Source organism: Heptranchias perlo, chromosome 2, assembly GCF_035084215.1.
Source record: "Heptranchias perlo isolate sHepPer1 chromosome 2, sHepPer1.hap1, whole genome shotgun sequence".
Classification (NCBI taxonomy): Eukaryota; Metazoa; Chordata; class Chondrichthyes; order Hexanchiformes; family Hexanchidae; genus Heptranchias; species Heptranchias perlo.
The window spans coordinates 86,198,457-86,218,987 of record NC_090326.1 but is presented as its reverse complement, the minus strand read 5'-3'; the positions used below and the strand labels follow the sequence as shown (position 1 = coordinate 86,218,987).

The following is a 20,531-nucleotide window of genomic DNA, read 5'->3' as shown; positions in this document are numbered from 1 at the left end:
TGGATGTCAGGGGATATACGAGAATGGATTAGGAAAAAAAGGAGGGCTTTTGGCAGATACAAAAGGCTAAGGACGAAGGAAGCCCAAGAGGAGTACAAAAAGTGCAGGGGGATACTTAAAAAGGAAATTAGGAGATCAAGGAGGGGCCATGAAATGACACTGGCGAGCAAAATAAAGGAAAATCCTAAGATGTTTTATAAGTATATTAAGGGTAAGAGGATAACTAGGGAAAAAATAGGGCCCATTAGGGACAAAAATGGCAATCTGTGTGTGGAGCCGGAAGATGTAGGAGGGGTTCTAAATGAATTTTTTGCATCTGTTTTCATTATGGAGAAGGACGACGTCGACATAGAAATACGACAGGGGGACTGTGATATACTCGAACATATTAACATCGAGCGGGAGGAGGTATTGGCGGTTTTAGCAGGCCTAAAAATGGATAAATCCCCAGGCCCGGACGAAATGTATCCCAGGCTACTGTGTGAGGCAAAGGAGGAGATTGTGGGGGCTCTAACACATATATTCAGAACCTCTCTGGCCACAGGGGATGTGCCAGAGGACTGGAGAACCGCTAATGTAGTACCATTATTCAAGAAGGGGAGTAGGGAAAAACCGGGGAACTACAGGCCAGTGAGCCTAACATCAGTGGTAGGAAAATTATTGGAAAAAATTCTGAAGGACAAAATTAGTCTCCACTTGGAGAAGCAAGGATTAATCAGGGATAGTCAACATGGCTTTGTCAAGGGAAGATCATGTCTGACTAATTTGATTGAATTTTTTGAGGGGGTGACTAGGCGCGTGGATGAGGGTAACGCAGTGGATGTGGTATACATGGATTTCAGTAAGGCCTTTGATAAAGTCCCGCACAGGAGACTGGTCAAGAAGGTACGAGCCCATGGAATCCAGGGTGCCTTGGCACTTTGGATACAAAACTGGCTTAGTGGCAGAAGGCAGAGGGTGATGGTCGAAGGTTGTTTTTGTGACTGGAAGCCTGTGGCCAGTGGGGTACCACAGGGATCTGTGCTGGGGCCCTTGCTGTTTGTGGTCTACATTAACGACTTGGATATGAATGTAAAAGGTATGATCAGTAAGTTCGCTGATGATACAAAAATTGGTAGGGTGGTAAATAGCGAGGAGGATAGCCTCAGTCTGCAGGACGATATAGATGGGTTGGTCAGATGGGCGGAACAGTGGCAAATGGAATTTAACCTGGAAAAGTGCGAGGTGATGCACTTTGGAGGGACTAACAAGGCAAGGGAATATACAATGAATGGGAAGACCCTAGGCAAGACAGAGGGTCAGAGGGATCTTGGTGTGCAAGTTCACAGATCCCTGAAGGCGGCGGAACAGGTAGATAAGGTGGTAAAGAAGGCATATGGGATACTTGCCTTTATTAGCCGAGGCATAGAATATAAGAGCAAGGAGGTTATGATGGAGCTGTATAAAACACTGGTTAGGCCACAGCTGGAGTACTGTGTGCAGTTCTGGTCGCCGCACTACAGGAAGGATGTGATCGCTTTGGAGAGGGTGCAGAGGAGATTCACCAGGATGTTACCAGGGCTGGAGCGCTTCAGCTATGAAGAGAGACTGGGAAGATTGGGTTTGTTTTCCTTGGAGCAGAGGAGGCTGAGGGGGGACATGATTGAGGTGTACAAAATTATGAGGGGCATAGATAGGATGGATACTAAGGAGCTTTTTCCCTTCGTTGAGGGTTCTATAACAAGGGGGCATAGATTCAAGGTAAAAGGCGGGAGGTTTAGAGGGGATTTGAGAAAGAACTTTTTCACCCAGAGGGTGGTTGGAGTCTGGAACTCACTTCCTGAGAGGGTTGTGGAGGCAGGAACCCTCACAACATTCAAGAAGCATTTGGATGAGCACTTGAAATGCCATAGCATACAAGGCTACGGACCAAATGCTGGAATATGGGATTAGATTAGACTGGGCTTGATGGCCGGCGCGGACACGATGGGCCGAAGGGCCTCTATCCGTGCTGTATAACTCTATGACTCTATGACTCTATCTTTGCTGCTTTTTAAGAAAATAAACAAAATGTAGACTCACATTGGTGAAGCCATCTTTGATTCCCTGAACTGGCTATTTTTTTAATGCAAGAAATTTTGGCTTGGAAGTCAGTAATTCTGACTGACATAGCACACTTAATGGCTCTGAGTAAAATAGATTTCTGACACTGGAACTGGCCAGATGGGCCGCTATGGTCATTTCTGGACTTATACATTCTATGTTCCTACAATCTCCATCGTGACTATGGTGAATATAACATTCCAAGATATCTCCTGCTAACACCAGGCCAACGTCTGTATCTCTAACATTCAAGTACAAGTTTTTAAAACTTATCTGCTTACATGGGTTGAGAAATTTAAAATGAGATGGTCACATGAGACTCATTACTGTTAACGACTTGTTCAAAAACCAGGTGAGGCTCTGCATATCCTACAAGTCACCACACCTGTCTGTTTGAACTGTACAGGAATTCCCTATACAGTTAATTAAAGGATCTTAATAAAGAAATACTTTGGTTTCTTGCAACAATTATTGTAATGGTAACACTTAATTTGATTGAAACTTTCTATTACAAGATCTTTTATATCATGTGAAATTGATCACGCACACAAAATACACGTGAGATGAATTTATTTTATTGGAAATAGTGCTTTAGAAGTGGAAAGAATATTATATTGTTATACTGTGGCTAACCTCCACTTAGTTGATGGCCTTAATATACCATACAGCTGATTCTAACTCAGGGCAGGAGTTGTTCGGGTGGGGGCCGAGGTGGACGGCAAACCATTTGGATCTCTGCAGCTTGAGGCCTGGGAGATTTTAGCTCCCAAGTTTCATCTGCATAGGCCCTGTCAGTTTCCTGTCCGAATCCGGTGGGAAGCGATAGACCTGCAAATTTTTCCTTTTCAAGTATATATCCAATTCCCCTTTGAAAGTTACTATTGAATCTGCTTCCACCACCCTTTCAGGAAGTGCCTTCCCGATCATAACAACTCGCTGCGTAAAAAAAATTCTCCTCACCTCAACTCTGGTTCTTTTGACAATTACCTTAAATCTGTCCCCTCTGGTTACTGACCCACCTGCCAGTGGAAACAGTTTCTCCCTGTCTACTCTATCAAAACCCCTCAATTAGTTCCACTCCCCTGCTCTTTCCCCTTTAAGAACCATTGGTAAGGTCGCTCCACATTTGTTACCACTGGACGGACCGTGCAAAGTTAGCACTCTGACCAGTGGTACTGAAAATTGGAAATGGGGTCCTACACCGTGAGTTCCCAATTTGCATAGACAATAAGGCTCCTGCCTATATCAGGCAAGAGTGCTAGCTGCCCATTTTGAGGCCTGCTTGAAAATGTTATTGGGCGGGCCTCTGATGGCAAATGCATGAATGATTTTCCTTTTCAAGTTTCAACTGCCAGCCACTCAGTTTATGGTGGAAAACAGGGCAAGTAGGAGTTGAAAATCACCCTCAATACGTCGATTCATAACCTGAGAAACAGAGTCTATCATTGTTTTTATTATTCACTTGAGTTACAAATTTGTAGAACAGACACCCAGTTAAAGCAATTAATGTTACGTCAATTAACTCCTTCAACAAAGACGAATATCTGATTTGGGACAAGTCGAGGATCATAATGATGAATACAGATAGAGCTGATGAAATGTGATGATTCCAAAATTGACAGTACATTGGAAATGGCGGGATAAAGAAGGTAACCAGTCAACCATAAATAAAGTAGGAAGAAAGAATTCTTTAGTAGGAAGAAAGAAACTTTGCTCAACCTTTTCCCAGATGATGAAACGGGCAGGGTACAATCTTCTACAGGACAGATTACACATGGTTTGTGATGACAATGTACAGGCCTCTCAGTTCCACTTCAAATGCTTTGTCAGCGCTGACAACTTTTCAGCCAATCACATTTAACATTTCAGTCCATGTATTACTGGTAAACTGCATCATGGGGAATGGCACAAACTATTGTAATATTACGTAATTAAAATTTAATTTTCACTGATTTCATGGATTAAAAAAAATCAAACTGAATACCCTGTGAAAAATAAAATGTAAATGCAATTTGAACTGACAACTAGCTGTATAAATCCTGCAGGGTAGATGCAAGGGCCCACTGCCATGGAAATGTAAGTTTGATTCCCTGTCTAGGCTTTTTCATCACTGGGAACCAGTTATCAAGTGTTTTACATCTGAAACAATAGTTCCTGCTAGCAGGGGAAGAAGCCAGATGTCTGATACGGTGAAAAACAATTTCAGTTGCAGTTAAAACAAAAGAACAAGTAAAGATAAAACATTGGTACCTGGAGATTTTTCTCCCTCCTCCACCCAAGATATAATTGGAAGCACTTGGTGTGATGTTTAAAAGCTACTTTGAATTTGCCTTCAAAGTGCTACAATGCTCCATATGGAAATTTGCAAGCATATGTTGATTGCTGCCACCCTGCCCCTTATTCATATGGAACATTTATTGCACTGTTGAGTCCTGAGGGTGCCCAGAAAGGAACTTGTGTACTGGTGGCCTGTTACCTCTTGGCACTAAATGGGTGGTAACTTCCCTGCCACCTCAAAGATAGACCCCTGAGTATAGGAGTATGGAATTAAAACTCTCAGAATTAATTGGCATTTTAGAAACTATTCATTGTTGGGGGGGCGGGGGGGAATCCAGTGGCTCCTCCATGCAGCCGAGCCAGAAGTAAACATTTAATGGGGAGAGGCAATCCTGGGGAGTGGGTGGGAGTGCAGCAGGAGATACAGATAGAGATAAAGAGATACAAATCAGCCATGATCTAATTGAATGGCGGAACAGGCTCGAGGGGCTGAATGGCCCACTTCTGTTCCTATCTTCCTATGTTCCTAGGTGGAAAGATTTTTATCCTCCTCCTGGCCCCACAAAGATCAGTGCCACAGGTTTGCTTTTGGTCGTTTGGGAGCAGCTTCCAGCCGTCCCTTTAAAGACTGTTGGTTAGGCCACTCTATTTCTAGCACATGGCATTGCACGGTGCATGCTCTGCCCATTGGTACCTAAAAATTGTGATGTGTTGGGTCCTACAGCTATAGAGTAGTGATAACGAGGAACTTCAACTATCCTAATATAGACTGGGATAATAACATAAGGGGCAAAGAGGGGGAGGAATTTTTGATATGTGTTTTTTTGAAATAACTTTCTTCACCAGTATGTTTCTGGCCCAATGAGGAAGGAGGCATTGCTGGACTTGGTTCTAGGGAATGAGGCGGGACAAGTGGAGCAAGTGTCAGTGGGAGAGCATTTAGGGAGCACTGATCATAGTATCATTAGGTTTAGAATAGCTATGAAAAGGACATGGACCACTCTAAAGTAAAAATACTCAATTGGAGGAGGGCCAATTTCAGTGCGATGAGGACAGTTCTGGCCCGGGTAAATTGGAATCAAAGATTGGCAGGCAAAACTGTAATTGAACAGTGGGCAGCCTTTAAAGAGGAGATGGTTCGGGTACAGTCTAGGTACATTCCCACAAGGGAGAAAGGTAAGGCAATTAAAGCTAGAGCTCCCTGGATGACAAAAGAGATAGAGATCAGATGAAGTGGAAAAAAGGGCGTATGACAGATGTCAGGTTGATAACACAAGTGAGAACCAGGCTGAATATAGAAAGTTCGGAGGGGAAGTGAAAAGGAAATAAGAGGGGCAAAGAGAGAGTATGAGAATAGACTGGTGACCAACATAAAAGGGAATCCAAAAGTCTTCTATAGGCATGTAAACAGTAAATGGGTAGTAAGAGGAGGGGCAGGGCTGATTATAGACCATAAAGGAGATCTACTCATGGAGGCAGAGGGCATGGCCGAGGTACTAAATGAGTACTTTGCATCTGTCTTTACCAAGGAAGAAGATACTGCCAGAGTCTCAGTAAAGGAAGATATAGTTGAGATACTGGATGGGCTAAAGATTGATTTAAAAAAAGGTACTAGAAAGGCTAGCTGTCCTTAAAGTAGATAAATCACCCAGTCCGGATGGAATGCATCCAAGGTTGCTGAGGGAAGTAAGGGTGGAAATTGCGGAGGTACTGGCCATAATCTTCCAAACATCCATAGATACGGGGGTGGTGCCAGACGACTGGAGAATTGCAAATGTTACACCCTTGTTCAAAAAAGGGTGTAAGGATAAACCCAGCAACTATAGGCCAGTCAGTTTAATCTCAGTGGTGGGGAAACTTTTGGAAACGATAATCCGGACAGAATTAACAGTCACTTGGATGAGAGTGGAAAGCCAGCATGGATTTATTAAAGGCAAATCATGATTAACTAACGTGATAGAGTTTTTTGATGAGGCCACAGAGAGGGTAGATGAGGACAATGCAGTTGAAGTGGTGTATATGGACTTTCAAAAGGTGTTTAATAAAGTACCGCATGGTAGGTTTGTCATCAAGATTGCAGCTCATATAGTGAGTGACTCACCTCCTGAATCCCCAAAGCCTTTCCACCATCTACAAGGCACAAGTCAGGAGTGTGATGGAATACTCTCCACTTGCCTGGATGAGTGCAGCTCCAACAACACTCAACAAGCTCGACACCATCCAGGACAAAGCAACCCGCTTGATTGGCACCCCATCCACCACCCTAAACATTCACTCCCTTTACCACCGGCGCACAGTGGCTGCAGTGTGTACCATCCACAGGATGCACTGCAGCAACTTGCCAAGGCTTCTTCGACAACACCTCCCAAACCCGCGACCTCTACCGCCTAGAAGGACAAGAGCAGCAGGTACATGGGAACAACACCACCTGTACGTTCCCCTCCAAGTTACACACCATCCCAACTTGGAAATATATCGCCGTTCCTTCATTGTCGCTGGGTCAAAATCCTGGAACTCCCTACCTAACAGCACTGTGGGAGAACCTTCACCACACGGACTGCAGCGGTTCAAGAAGGCGGCTCGCCACCACCTTCTCGACGGCAATTAGGGATGGGCAATAAATGCCGGCCTTGCTAGCGACGCCCACATCCCATGAACGAATAAATAAAAAAAAATAAAGGGGGCAGTAGCAACATGGATACAGAATTGGCTAAGTGACAGGAAACAAAGAGTAGTGGTGAACGGTTGTTTTTCGTACTGGAGGGAGGTGTACAGTGGTGTTCCCCAGGGGTTGGCGCTGGTACCACTGCTTTTCTTGATATATATAGTAATGACTTGGATTTGGGTGTACAGGGCACAATTTCAAAATTTTTTAGATGACACAAAACCAGGAAGGGTAGTGAACAGTGAGGAGGATAGTGATGGACTTCAAGAGGATATAGACAGGCTGGTGGCATGGGTGAACACATGGCAGATGAAATTTAATGCAGAAGAATGAAAAGTGATACAATTCGGTAGGAAGGACAAGGAGAGGCAATATAAACTAGAGGGTACAATTCTAAAAGGGGTTCAGGAACAGAGAGATCTAGGGTTATATGTGCACAAATCGTTGAAGGTGGCAGGGCAGGTTGCGAAAGCGGTTAAAAAAACATACAGGGTCCTGGGCTTTATAAATAGAGGAATAGAGTACAGAAGTAAGGCAGTCACGATGAACCTTTATAAAACACTGGTTCAGCCACAACCAGAATATTGTGACCAGTTTTGGGCACCGCACTTTAGGAAAGATGTGAAGGCCTTAGAGAGGGTGCAGGAGAGATTTACCAGCATGATTCCAGGGATGAGGGACTTTAGTTATGTGGATAGACTGGAGAAGGTGGGGTTGTTCTCCTTGGAACAGAGAAGGTTGCAAGGGGATTTGATAGAGGTATTCAAAATCATGAAGGGCCTAAACAGAGTAGATAGAGAGAAATTATTCCTATTGGCGGAAGGGTCAAGAACCAGAGGGCATAGATTTAAGGTGATTGGCAAAAGAACCAAAGGTGACATGAGGAAAAACTTTCTTCACACAGTGGTGAGGATCTGGAATGCACTGCCCGAGGGGGTGGTGAAGGCAGATTCAATCATGGCCTTCAAAGGGGAACTGGATAAGTACTTGAAAGTAACAATTTGCAGGGCTACGGGGATAGGGCGGGGGATTGGGACTAACTGGATTGCTCTTGCATAGAGCAGGCGCAGACTCGATGGGCCGAATGGCCAACTACCATGCTGTAACCTTTCTATGATTGTATGATTCTACAGCCAGCGTAGGACACTAATTCAAATATTTTAATCAGAAGTTTGCCTGTCCATTGAGCCTCAGGAGGCCAATGAGCTGTAGGTGTCCTGGCCAATACTTATCCCTCAACGAACATCACTAAAAACAGATTATCTGGTCACTATCGTATTGCTGTTTGTGGGGCCTTGTGTGCAAATTGGCTGCCTCATTTCCCACATTACAACAGTGACTACACTTTAAAAGTACTTAATTGCCTGTAAAGCAATTTGGGATGTCCTGAGGTCTTGAAAGCCTCTATATAAATGCAAGTCTTTCCTTCTTTAAATTTTCTTCTGCTTACCACCCCTTTTTTTTTTAGCATGAACAGACAAAAATTACCCCAGTAGTTGCAGGTAACCACATAATATACAAGTTAGTATTGTACTGGAATAACTAGAGCTTGGCTAATGCTTAATCTCCAAACTCAGCATCCAAGAGCTATCAATCCCTTTCTAACTATTCAAAAAGGATCAGTATTACAAAATAATCCTTGCGTTTATGTAACACCTTAACACATTGAAATGTTTCAAAGCACTTCACATAATGAGTTGCTTTTGGAGTGTGGTGACTGTTGTTTTTGTAGCAAGAATTGAAATAGTTGAAAAATTGGAGTAATTGATTATTTTTCAGTCACGTACACACATGATATCTAGCACAATTGACAGGTTTGTCTTCAAGTCAAATATTACAATGCCTAAAATCCACTACAAAAATCTACTGCTCTTTTCTCTACGCTTTAAGCTTCCTTTATTGCACCAGTGCCATTCTGTGCTGTGCCTCAAGTCAACAGATATTAAAGTGTAGAACTTTCTCTAGAAATTCGCAGCCTTGCAACAGTCATGCTTATGCTGCCAAGATTTGTAATGCAGCATCTCAAATTACCTCTGTTACTTAGAGAAAGATGGCAGTACCGTCACATAATCTCAACAATGGTGGAACAGTACATAAAAATAGGGACCCGCTGTAAAGGAACAGTTAAAAACAGTAAATACATACCTTCACTTCTCAATCAAACAGGACAATAACTAATTTTTCTTCTCTTACCTAGGCTTCTGAAAATCAAACTGTATCAACATGGTTTAGTAAAAATGTTCGTTTGAAATTTTCTTTTGGAAGATTGCTGCAGTTGCATGACATAAAGCACCTCTACAGATCCAGGGAGTTTCGCCCATTAAGAGAGCATCTTTTAAAATAATGGTTGTAAAATCACTGACATTATGTGACTCAAGTTCTAACACGTGCCATGGGTGGGCAGGACTCCCCGTCAGCAGCACAAAGTTGGAAGTACTATATGAAATTGTATGTTGTGCGGTTGCTTGCTACGATGGGGCCAGGAACTGAATTAAACTGAGTATGATTATAGGGATTTTTCAAAAAGATGTTGAAATCACCTGACTGGCCTTCTAAAAAAGCCTCCTACTTCATTCCGCCTTGAATCCCCTGTCACTATCTCCCCACCTCAAAAGAAAAGAATTCCCCCTCGATAACACCACAGAGAAAAAAAAAATTGGCCTACCTCACCAGTGACAACACAATTGGGCCTGACAACTAACCTGCATTTTCCATCTGGAACTTTCCCCCCACTGATCAACACTATTCAACCTCCTCCCCTAATTAAAAACATTTCCCATCATACCCCACCCACCCCCCACCCCATCCCAGCAATGTGCATCATTTTCTAATTGTGCCTCGCCCTCAACATTACTGAGCAGCATTTCAACTTTAAGGGGAAGCAGGATAGGAGAGGGGTACAGGATAAGAAAGGAGGGGGGGGGAAGAGAATGGGAGGGGTCAAGGGGAGAAGGAAAGAAGAGGAGGAAGGGAGAAAAAGAAGGGTGAAGAGGGGGAGAGATGAGGAGGGGGTGAAGAGGGGACAGGAAGGGTGAGGGCAGAAAATGAGGAGAGGGGTTACAGAAAGGGAAGAATGGAAGGAGAGAGGGGAGAAGAGCAGAGGGAGGAAAGGGAGGGGAGAGATAAAAAAGGAGAGGAGGAAAGATGGGGGAGAGGAGGAATATTAAAATCGCTGCAATTCCTATCTTTTCCCCTTGGAACTAACCACTCGCCCCCTTGTTTCCTCTCCACTCCTCTCTTCCCCTCTCCATCTTCTGTCCCTTCCCTCCCCCTCCCCCTCCACCATCTTATCTTTCCCTCCCTCTCCTCCCCATGCATCTACACATTGCCACGTAAAGAGAGAGTGCAGTCCCATCCCTACCTCCTGACTTCTGATAACACCCCACTTGCAGGACCCACTGGCCATTCCAGCACAATGTGAGCAGTTACAGCTGCCATGTATTAACTGAATCTACCACCCCAAAACAACTGTACAAGAAGTTGCAAAGCAAAAGGTCAATCAATAAAACACCTTCCCACTGAAGTTTCACCTCAAAATAGTCACTGTTTACAACAGAACTTTGAACTGCAAAATGTATTGGCAACTGGTAATAAGCTCAAAGCAATCACTGGGTGACAGTTCCGCAACTTAATAACAAATCTGAGTTCAGGACGCATTGACCCCTTAAAGCTACCATGAGGAAGCAGTTGCTCCCAGCTCTCCCTAAATCAGTGTTTATATTCCTCTCTTAGAGGCATGCTGGAGATTGATTCTACTGGGACCAGCCATGTGGCTATTCTTTGGATATTAAGGCCCAAAATTGCTGGGACAGGAAAGATCCTTCAAAAGCACGAGTCTGGTGGGGGCCCCTACATTGCGATCCCGCCCGCTGACCAGCTGCTGCTTCCCGCCACTTTCGGGTGGGGGACTGACTGATTTTATGCAAATGAAGCCTCACGCTGACAGGGTCAGGAGGTTTTGCTGCCTGTCTCAGCCCCTGCGTGTACGACGCCCACCCCGAGTTAAAGTCGGGGCTTAAATATGTAATAAATATCTCCGCCATAACTTCGGCCCCCACAATTAGACTCCCTCAGCCAATTCATGCACTACAATGGGAACAGCCAAAGGGATTCCCATCCACCCAACTTTGTCAGCTACAACTTGTACTGCAGCAGCAAATGCCAGGATTCCAGGAGAATGTGTCCGAGCAAACTGAATGTCTCAAGCAAATTGCAAAAATATTAGAAGGAAATAAAAGTATAGAAACATAGAAAATAGGAGCAAGAGTAGGCCAGTCGGCCCTTCGGGCCTGCTCCGCCATTCAAAATGATCATGGCTGATCGTCGAACTCAATACCCTGTTCCCGCTTTTTCCCCACATCCCTTGATCCCTTCAGCATTAAGAAATATATCTATCTCCTTCTTGAATACATCTAATGACTTGGCCTCTACTGCCTTCTGTGATAGAGAATTCCACAGGTTCATGACCCTCTGAGTGAAAAAATTTCTCCTCATCTCGGTTCTAAATGGCATACCCCGTATCCTGAGACTGTGATCCCAGGTTCTGGACTCCCCAGCCATCGGGAACATCCTCCCTGCATCTAGTCTGTCTAGTCCTGTTAGAATTTTATATGTTTCAATGAGATCACCTCTCATTCTTCTAAACTCTAGTGAATATAGGCCTTGTCGACCCAATCTCTCCTCATAAGTCAGTCCTGCCATCCCAGGAATCAGTCTGGTAAACCTTCGTTGCACTCCTTCCATGGCAAGGACATCCTTCCTCGGATAAGGAGACCAAAACTGCACACAATACTCCAGATGTGGTCTCACCAAGGCCCTGTATAACTGCACTAAGACATCCCTGCTCCTGAACTCAAATCCTCTTGCAATGAAGGCCAGCATACCATTCGCCTTCCTAACTACTTGCTGTACCTGAATGCTCGCTTTCAGCGATTGGTGTACAAGGTCTCATTGCACCTCCCCTTTTCCCAATCTATCACCATTCAGATAATAGTCTGCCTTTCTGTTTTTACAACCAAAGTGGATAACCTCACATTTATCCACGTTATACTGCATCTGCCATGTTCTTGCCCACTCACCCAACTTGTCTAAATCACATTGGAGCCTCTTTACATCCTCCTCACAGCTCACATTCCACCCCAGCTTTGTGTCGTCTGCAAACTTGGAAATGTTACATTTAGTTTCCTCATCCAAATCATTGATATATTGTGAATAGCTGGGGCCCAAGCGCTGATCCCTGCGGTACCCCACTAGTCACTGCATGCCATCCGGAAAAAAGACCTGTTTATTCCTACTCTCTGTTTCCTGTCTGTCAACCAATTCTCAATCCATGCCAGTATATTACCCCCAATCCCATGTGCTTTAATTTTGCACACTAACCTCTTGTGTGGGACCTCATCAAAAGCCTTCTGAAAATCCAAATACATCACTGGTTCTCCCCTATCTATTCTACTAGTTACATCCTCAAAAAACTCCAGTAGATTTGTTAAGCATGATTTCCCTTTCATAAACCCATGCTGACTTTGTCCAATCCCGTTAATGCCCTCCAAGTGTTCTGTTGTCACATCTTTTATAATAGACTCTAGCATTTTCCCCACTACTGATGTTAGGCTATCTGGTCTGTAATTCACTGTTTTTTCTCTCCCTCCTTTTTTAAATAGTGGAGTTACATTTGCCACCCTCCAATCTGTAGGAACTGTTCCAGAGAATATAGAATTTTGGAAGATGATCACCAATGCATCCATTATTTCCAGGGCCACTTCCTTTAGTACTCTGGGATGTAGATTATCAGGCCCGAGGGATTTGTCAGCCTTTAGCCCCACTAATTTCCCTAGCACTATTTTTTTTACTAATACTGGGTTCCTTCAGTTCCTCCCTCTCACTAGACCCTTGGTTCCCTAACATTTCTGGCAGGTTATTTGTGTCCTCCTTTGTGAAGACAGAACCAAAGTATGTGTTTAATTGTTCTGCCATTTCTTTGTTCCCCATTATAATTTCCCCCAATTCAGACTGTGAGGGACCTACATTTGTCTTCACTAATCTTTTTCTCTTGACATACAGTCAGTTTTTATGTTCCCTGCTAGTTTACTCTCATACTCTATTTTTTCCATCTTTATCAATCTCTTTGCCCTCCTTTGCTGAATTCTGAACTGCTCCCAATCCTCAGGCTTGCCGCTTTTTCTGGCAATTTTATATGCCTCCTCTTTGGATCGAATACTATCCCTAATTTCTTTTGTAAGCCACGGTTGAGCCACCTTTCCTGTTTTATTTTTGCACCAGACAGGAATGAATAATTATTGTAATTCCTGCACACATTCTTTAAATATTAGCCATTGCCTATCCACTGTCATCCCTTTTAGTAAATTTCCCCAATCTATCATAGCCAACTCGCACCTCATACTTTCATAATTTCCTTTATTTAGATTCAGGACCCTAGTTTCGGATTCAACTACTTCACTCTCCATTTTAACGAGGAATTCTATCATGTTATGGTCGCTCTTCCCTAAGGGACCCCGCACAAGATTGTTAATTAATCCTTTCTCATTGCACAATACCCAGTCTAGGATCACCTGTTCTCCAGTTGGTTCCTTAACGTATTGGTCTAGAAAACCATCACGTACACACTCCAGGAATTCCTCCCCCACAGTATTATTGCTAATTTGGTTTGACCAATCTATATGTATATTAAAGTCACCCATGATTATAGTTGTACCCTTCTTACATGCGTCTCTAATTTCCTGTTTAATGCCCTCCCCTATATCTCCACTACGGTTTGGGGGCCTATAGACAACCCCCACCAACGTTTTCTGCCCCTTGGTGTTTCTTAGCTCCACCCATACAGATTCCACATCGTGATTTTCTGAGCCAATATCCCTCCTCACTATTGCATTGATTTCCTCCTTTATTAACAACGCTACCCCACCTCCTTTCCCTTTTTGCCTGTCCTTCCCAAATATTGAATACCCCTGGATATTCAGTTCCCATCCTTGGTCACCCTGCAGCCATGTCTCTGTAATCACAACTATGTCATAACCGTTAATATCTATCTGCGCTGTTAATTCATCTACCTTATTGCGGATGCTCTGTGCATTTAGACACAATGACTTTCGACTTGTCTTTTTAAGATTGCTGGTCATCTTAGTTTTATTTTGCACTATGGCCCTATTTGTTTTTCGCCCTTGTTTTCTCTGCCTTCCACTATTGCTTCTTTCTGTCTTATGTTTCTATCCTTGTTTCCCTCTCCTCTGTCTCCCTGCTCAGGTTCCCATCCCCCTGCCATTCTAGTTTAAACCTTCCCCAACAGCACTAGTAAACACCACCGCGAGGACATTGGTCCCGGTCCTGCTCGGGTGTAACCCGTTCCGCTTGTACGGGTCCCACCTTCCCCAGAACCGGTCCCAATGTCCCAGGAATCTAAATCCCTCCCTCCTATACCATCCCCACAGCCACGCATTCATCTGGTCTATTCTCCTGTTCTTATACTCACTAGCACATGCACTGGTAGTAATCCTGAGATCACTATCTTTGAGGTCCTGCTTTTTAATTTATCTCCTAACTCCTTAAATTTACCTTGCAGGACCTCATCCCTTTTTTTACCTATGGTGTTGGTACCGATACGGACCACGACTACTGGCTGTTCACCCTCCCCCTCCATAATGCCCTGCAGCCGCTCCATGACATCCTTGACCCTAGCACCAGGGAGGCAACATACAATCCTGGAGTCACATTTGTGGCTGCAGAAATGCCTATCTGTTCCCCTTACAATTATATCCCCTATCACTATAGCCCTGTCACTCTTATTCCTCTCCTCCTGTGCAGCAGAGCCACCTGTGGTGCCACGGGTATGCAGGATGTCGAATACGCAAGTAGAGAAATGCTCAGTACCAAAAAAACAACATTCAATGAAACAACAGCAAACTTGTATTAAGAGACACTCCAAAGTAGGCTAGGATCCTTTCCCTGTCATGGGCCCATCTTAAATAGGCGGGATGCTCGGGGCAGCGGAGTCTCACCTGAGCTGGTGACATTCAAAATGAGACCCAATTTACAAAATTTCCATGTGAAAATGTCGGTTTTGCTAGCTGCTAGCTTTGACTCTTTGCTTCCCTCAATATTGCACCTGGGCTGCTGCAAATCAGGTGCACAGGTGGAGGTCTGATTTTCCGGGCCATACCTGCCACCAATGAGGCTCCGAGCCCCTGGCAAGGCCTCAGCAAATGAGGCCACAGGAGGTTGCAGAGGTAGGAAGAGGCAAGGCCATGGAGCGATTTGAAGAGAAGTTTGGGGATTTTAAAGTTGATGTACTGAGGGAAGGGAAGATAATGAGGGATGGTGAGGATCAGGATGATAGGTGAAGAGTATTTTAAGAACATAAGAACGTAAGAAATAGGAACAGGAGTGGGCCATACGGCTCCTCGAGCCTGCTCTGCCATTCAATAAAATCATGGCTGATTTTCAACCTCAACTCTGCTTTCCCATCTGATCCCCATATCCCTTGATTCCCTTAGAGTCCAAAAATCTATTGATTACAGCCTTGAATATACTCAACGACTGAGCATCCACAGTCCTGTGGGGTAAAGAATTCCAAAGATTCACAACTCTCTGAATGAAAAAGTTTCTCCTCGTTTCAGTCCTAAATGGCCAACATCTTATCCTGGGGCTATGCACCCTAGTTCTCGACTCTAGCCAGGGGAAGCAGCCTCTCAGCATCTACACTATCAAGCCCTCTCAGAATTTTATATGTTTCAATGAGATCAACTCTCATTCTTCTAAACGCCAGAGAGAATAGGCCCAATCTGCCCAATCTCTCCTCATAAGACAACCCTCTCATCCCAGGAATCAATCTAGTGTACACTAAAATGAGTGTACTAAGATATCGATGGTGGAGTTCTGGATCAGTTTTAATATATGTAAGGTGTGGCTTAGGAAGTCAGTGAGGAAGTCACTGGAAAAGTCTAGAAGTAACAAAGACATGGATGAAGGTTTCCACAGCACTAGAGATGAGGTGGGGTGGAGACACTGATACTCTGGAGTTGGAAGTAGGCAATCTCGGATTGATGCTCAGCCCAGGGTCGATCAGGACAGTTAGATTGTGTACTCACTCCTTGGGTTTGAATAGCATCCAGTAAATGGGAATGAGAGCAGGAACTAGGGCACAGAGTTCCTAAGGGCCAAACGAGATGGCTTTGATCTTGCCAATATTGAGCTGCAAGCATCAGTAAGAGGAAACTTTGACCTCGTCAGTCTGGGCTGCATTCAGACCCACTGCACCACAGCATCACCATGTTTAAAAATCTTACAACAGCAAATGGTAGATTTTTCTAAATTTTTATTTTATATCTTTGTGCAGTCTTCTGAACACACCCATTTGTCAGCGACTGAATCCATTCCACATTTCAGAACCGTGCAAACCCATATTTCATCATAGTCATTTAAAAAGGGAAAAGGCGCCTGTTGAATTTTTGGAGCACATTGGGTGGATTATTTTAGCATGTTTGGAAGGTCTTTCAGCAATAATATCTACTTACTGTGCAAGGAGTCTGCATCCAAGGCTCTCCATCAATCTGCATTGGCAGGAACTTGCTGGTTCTGGAGAACAAAGTGGTAAAGTGATGTAGGTATTACAATACAAGAGATACTACAAGAATTCATGGTAAAAATACATTGAAAACTTTTATTGTACATTACTAAAGTTCTGATTTTTCGAGGTCACATAAATCTGTGCCAGGAATGGCTTGTTCACGATGCACTGAGGTGATTGTGCCCAATTATGCAGTTTCAGCTCATTTGAATAATTCATATAAGCTCTTAAGCACAGCTTTGGGTTTGCACCAGCAACTAGCCGAATGGGGAATGTGTACAATCTGGGCAGCACCTTAAATATAACGAGATGAATGGACTTAAAGTGGTTGCACATTGGAGCAAATGTTGTTTTGGCCTTTATGAAGCTGCAAAATTAATTTGAAAAGTAAGTTTGCCGAGGCAGAGAGGCGGGGAACAGGGAGTGGGGAGGGCGGCGGCAAAAATGAAGTGAAAGGAAACCCAATGTGGGGGCACAGAACAATGTCTGTGTGCAAGTGACAGAATGGCACCACACCTGACCTCCTGTTTGATGGCTGGCAAAGAGGATGCACCAAAGTATGAGATGGATGCAAGTAGGGTTACCCCATATGGAACTTCATGGTGCCCTCCCCAGAAGACAGCCTCTCAGGAGGTGCCAATCAGGATCAACAGTCTGTGCAGTAAATAGGTGCCATCCATAATGCTATGTACTCTTGGAAATCCTGGCACCAGGAAACATTTTGTATCCTGCTCAGCTGATGCCACCTTTCTGCAAGGAAAGTGATGAGGAAGTTGCCTCTTACAAACAATTACAACATCATTGGTCAGCTGAATGACTAAATTGATGTATGTTGCTGGTGGTGGCTTGAAAGGGTCTGGGAGCATAAATGTTTAATGGAAATTCAAGGGCCTGTGGTACTGATTATCTGAACGTCAGTCTGGCCTAACTCTGTGATGGCCTCTTTTGTGAAGATGAAGCAGCAAGTACAGGCCTCCTGTGAAATATTCAAGTGGCTGTAACAGGGTCTGTAAATGTGGGTCCTGAGGTTGCGGACAAAATACCTCAAGTGTCATTGCATCTGTTTGGTTGTCCACTCAGGAACTTATCTTCATGACTCTACATGATGTTATTTAAATCCCAGATTGTCCTGGAGTCTCCTGAAAAATTATAGGGACACTTTCTTCTCCAGTCTCATTCTGGTTAGACTCACAACAATTTAATTCATGCAAAAAAGGCCTCATTGAAAATCTGTTGCTTAAATCGAATTATTAGCTAATTTGAATTTGAATTTTTGTTTGTGCTTAATTCAAATTCAATTCATCCTGGTTCAAGCTGGCCAGAGCAGGTATCCTTACTGGGCTATTTGGCCTCATCATGCTGGAAAAGGGAGTTAACTTGACAAAATCCTGAGGTACAGGCCAGGCACCTTTCACCTTATTAGATTTTATCTGCAAGCAATAATATAAACGGAGGTGGGTCAACTTCTCTTGAAACTAATTGCTAACTTCCAACAGCATTGTCTACTGCTTAAACTCAACATCTAACACAAAAGAGTTCCTTTTTAAATTTGGAACGCTTGACCTAGCTAAAAAGTTATATGAAAAGATACTCAGAAATGTTATAATTTGAAGCAAGATAGAGCTTTATTTCTGCCCATGGTCTTCAACCAGAGCCATGATCATGGCTATCTATTCTCTTCTCAAATCAATCAATCAATGCTGTAATTGATGGCATATCCTGACTCATTTCCTATTAACTTAAGGGGTTGTACAGGACTCGCACATCAAAGCACTGAGACACATACTTAGTCTCTTAGTGTCATGTCAGACAGGCTTCAGGCATTTATCAGTGATATCCTGCACTTTGTAAAATTCAGCAATGAAGTAACATTGTACATGCTATTCACTGTGAAAGGAGATGATTGGTCAACATGGCTGCACTATCTGTTTGATTCATGTATGTGAGGCACATTACTTGATATTGCAGTGCTAGCTGGGAATTACAGTTGAGGACAGTGGTGACCTGGCTGCTCAGTGGCCATGTTGTCCCTATGTTTCAAGTTGGCTGCAGGTATCCTAGCAAGACTGAGACAATTGTTGTTGGATGGCAGGTAGGTGTGCCAAGGTCTACAAATATGGTACAGGGCCTGCTGATCTCCATAGCAGGCCTTCTTTCATTTTGTACCACCACAACCAAGAAATAGTACATGTGAGGAGCTTTAAAAATACATTTACTTTAAGGGGATGTAAAAAGGGCCTTAATATTTATTTTTCTGGAAAAAAATAATAAAAATTTCAGAAATATGGAAAACAGCACTGTATTGAAAGGGTAATCTAAATATTTCAAGAAAAAACAACACATAAAGGCAATTTAAAAGTTTCTTTGCCCAAGGAGATTCCCTTTCCCCCAATCCAAATGGTCAATCTGGCCCAAGTATGTGCAAGTTTTTCATTTTAACATTTTTACATCAAATCTAGGGTCTTAATGAGGCTGAGGCATGAAATGGGCACAAAAAGTTCAGCTCAATAAATTCAGAAGACTTTATAATAGCAGCCCGGAAATAAATTGGCTTAGGCCTGCTCTCTCAATTGAGTGCTCCCTCTGCCTGGTTGCAGATTGGCCCTCCTGGTGCATTGGGCGGTGAAACCAGCCCTTATCAGGCAACCTCAAACTATAGTTTATCACTGACAGACTCAAAACAATATGCTTATTTTTTTTTTAACAACTGCTAGAATTTGCACTGGGAGCATTTAAACCTTAGTACTGCACTATTGCCTCAAGCCAGGTATAAAGACACATCTTAGGAACATAGGAACAGGAGTAGGCCATTCAGCCCCTCCTGCCTACTCCGCCATTTGATAAGATCATGGCCGATCTGTGATCTAACTCCATATATCTGCCTTTGGCCCATATCCCTTAATACCTTTGGTTGCCAAAAAGCTATCTATCTCAGATTTAAAGTTAGCAATTGAGCTAGCATCAGTTGCCCTTTGCGCAAGAGAGTTCCAAACTTCTACCACCCTTTGTGTGTAGAAATGTTTTCTAATCTCGCTCCTGAAAGGTCTGACTCTAATTTTTAGACTGTGCCCCCTGCTCCTAGAATCCCCAACCAGCGGAAATAGTTTCTCTCTATCCACCCTATCCGTTCCCCTTAATATCTTATAAACTTCGATCAGATCACCCCTTAACCTTCGAAACTCTAGAGAATACAACCCCAATTTGTGTAATCTCTAACAGAAACAAATATCAATGCTGTAGAAAGAAAAACACTAACCTAATATAAAACTCAAATTGAGCATTGAGATGGTGACCTTGTTTGTTGTTTAGTTTCTTATAACTGGAAGACTAATTACCTATTATTAAGCAGCCATTTAATCAACTGCTACCATTGATTACCTATCTATATTTCTGTTAGCTACAACATTTCCTTCAATCAAATACGTTAATTATCTGGAATTATCTGGAAGGCACTTCACCACCTGCATTGGAGGTTATTAGTTCCCAATATTTTTTTTTGTAATTTTCCAAAAAATAATTAATTCCATTACAAAACTTTGCTCTGGAACACGTAAAGGCAAAAAAATGCTTTTTGTGTGAAATACACCGAAACGTACCTGATGGTTACCAAAGAGCATTGTGCTAGCCTTTTCCCTGCACTTTTTAGCCCGGTGTAGATCTGTCCCATTTCCATGGCCCCTTCCAGGCCAATCACTTCAAACAACTGATCACTTACATCTGAAAAACAGACAATAAATTAAATAATCTACCAAATCAAAGACAGAGGAATGAAACTTGGTGCTTGCAAAATGTGGTGATTCAATCTGGTCAAAACATTCTCCTGATTCCCGCACAGTGTCTAATCTCCCTTGTGAAGCACTTTGGAATGTTTTGTTACATCAAAGTCGCTATATAAATGCTAATTTTCGTTATTATAGTAGCTGCACA

General features: G+C 43.3%; 1 protein-coding gene across 1 annotated transcript in view; it reads right to left on the bottom strand.

The window, feature by feature from the left end:
- dgkb (diacylglycerol kinase, beta) overlaps nt 1-20,531 on the bottom strand; it is a 635,142-nt gene that overhangs the window by 54,944 nt on the left and 559,667 nt on the right. Inside the window, exons 22-23 of the mRNA XM_067998463.1 lie at nt 20,201-20,321; nt 16,552-16,612 (exon numbers count right to left, since the gene is read on the bottom strand). Coding sequence (XP_067854564.1) covers nt 16,552-16,612; nt 20,201-20,321 — 182 coding nt within the window. The remainder of the gene's footprint in view (nt 1-16,551; nt 16,613-20,200; nt 20,322-20,531) is intronic.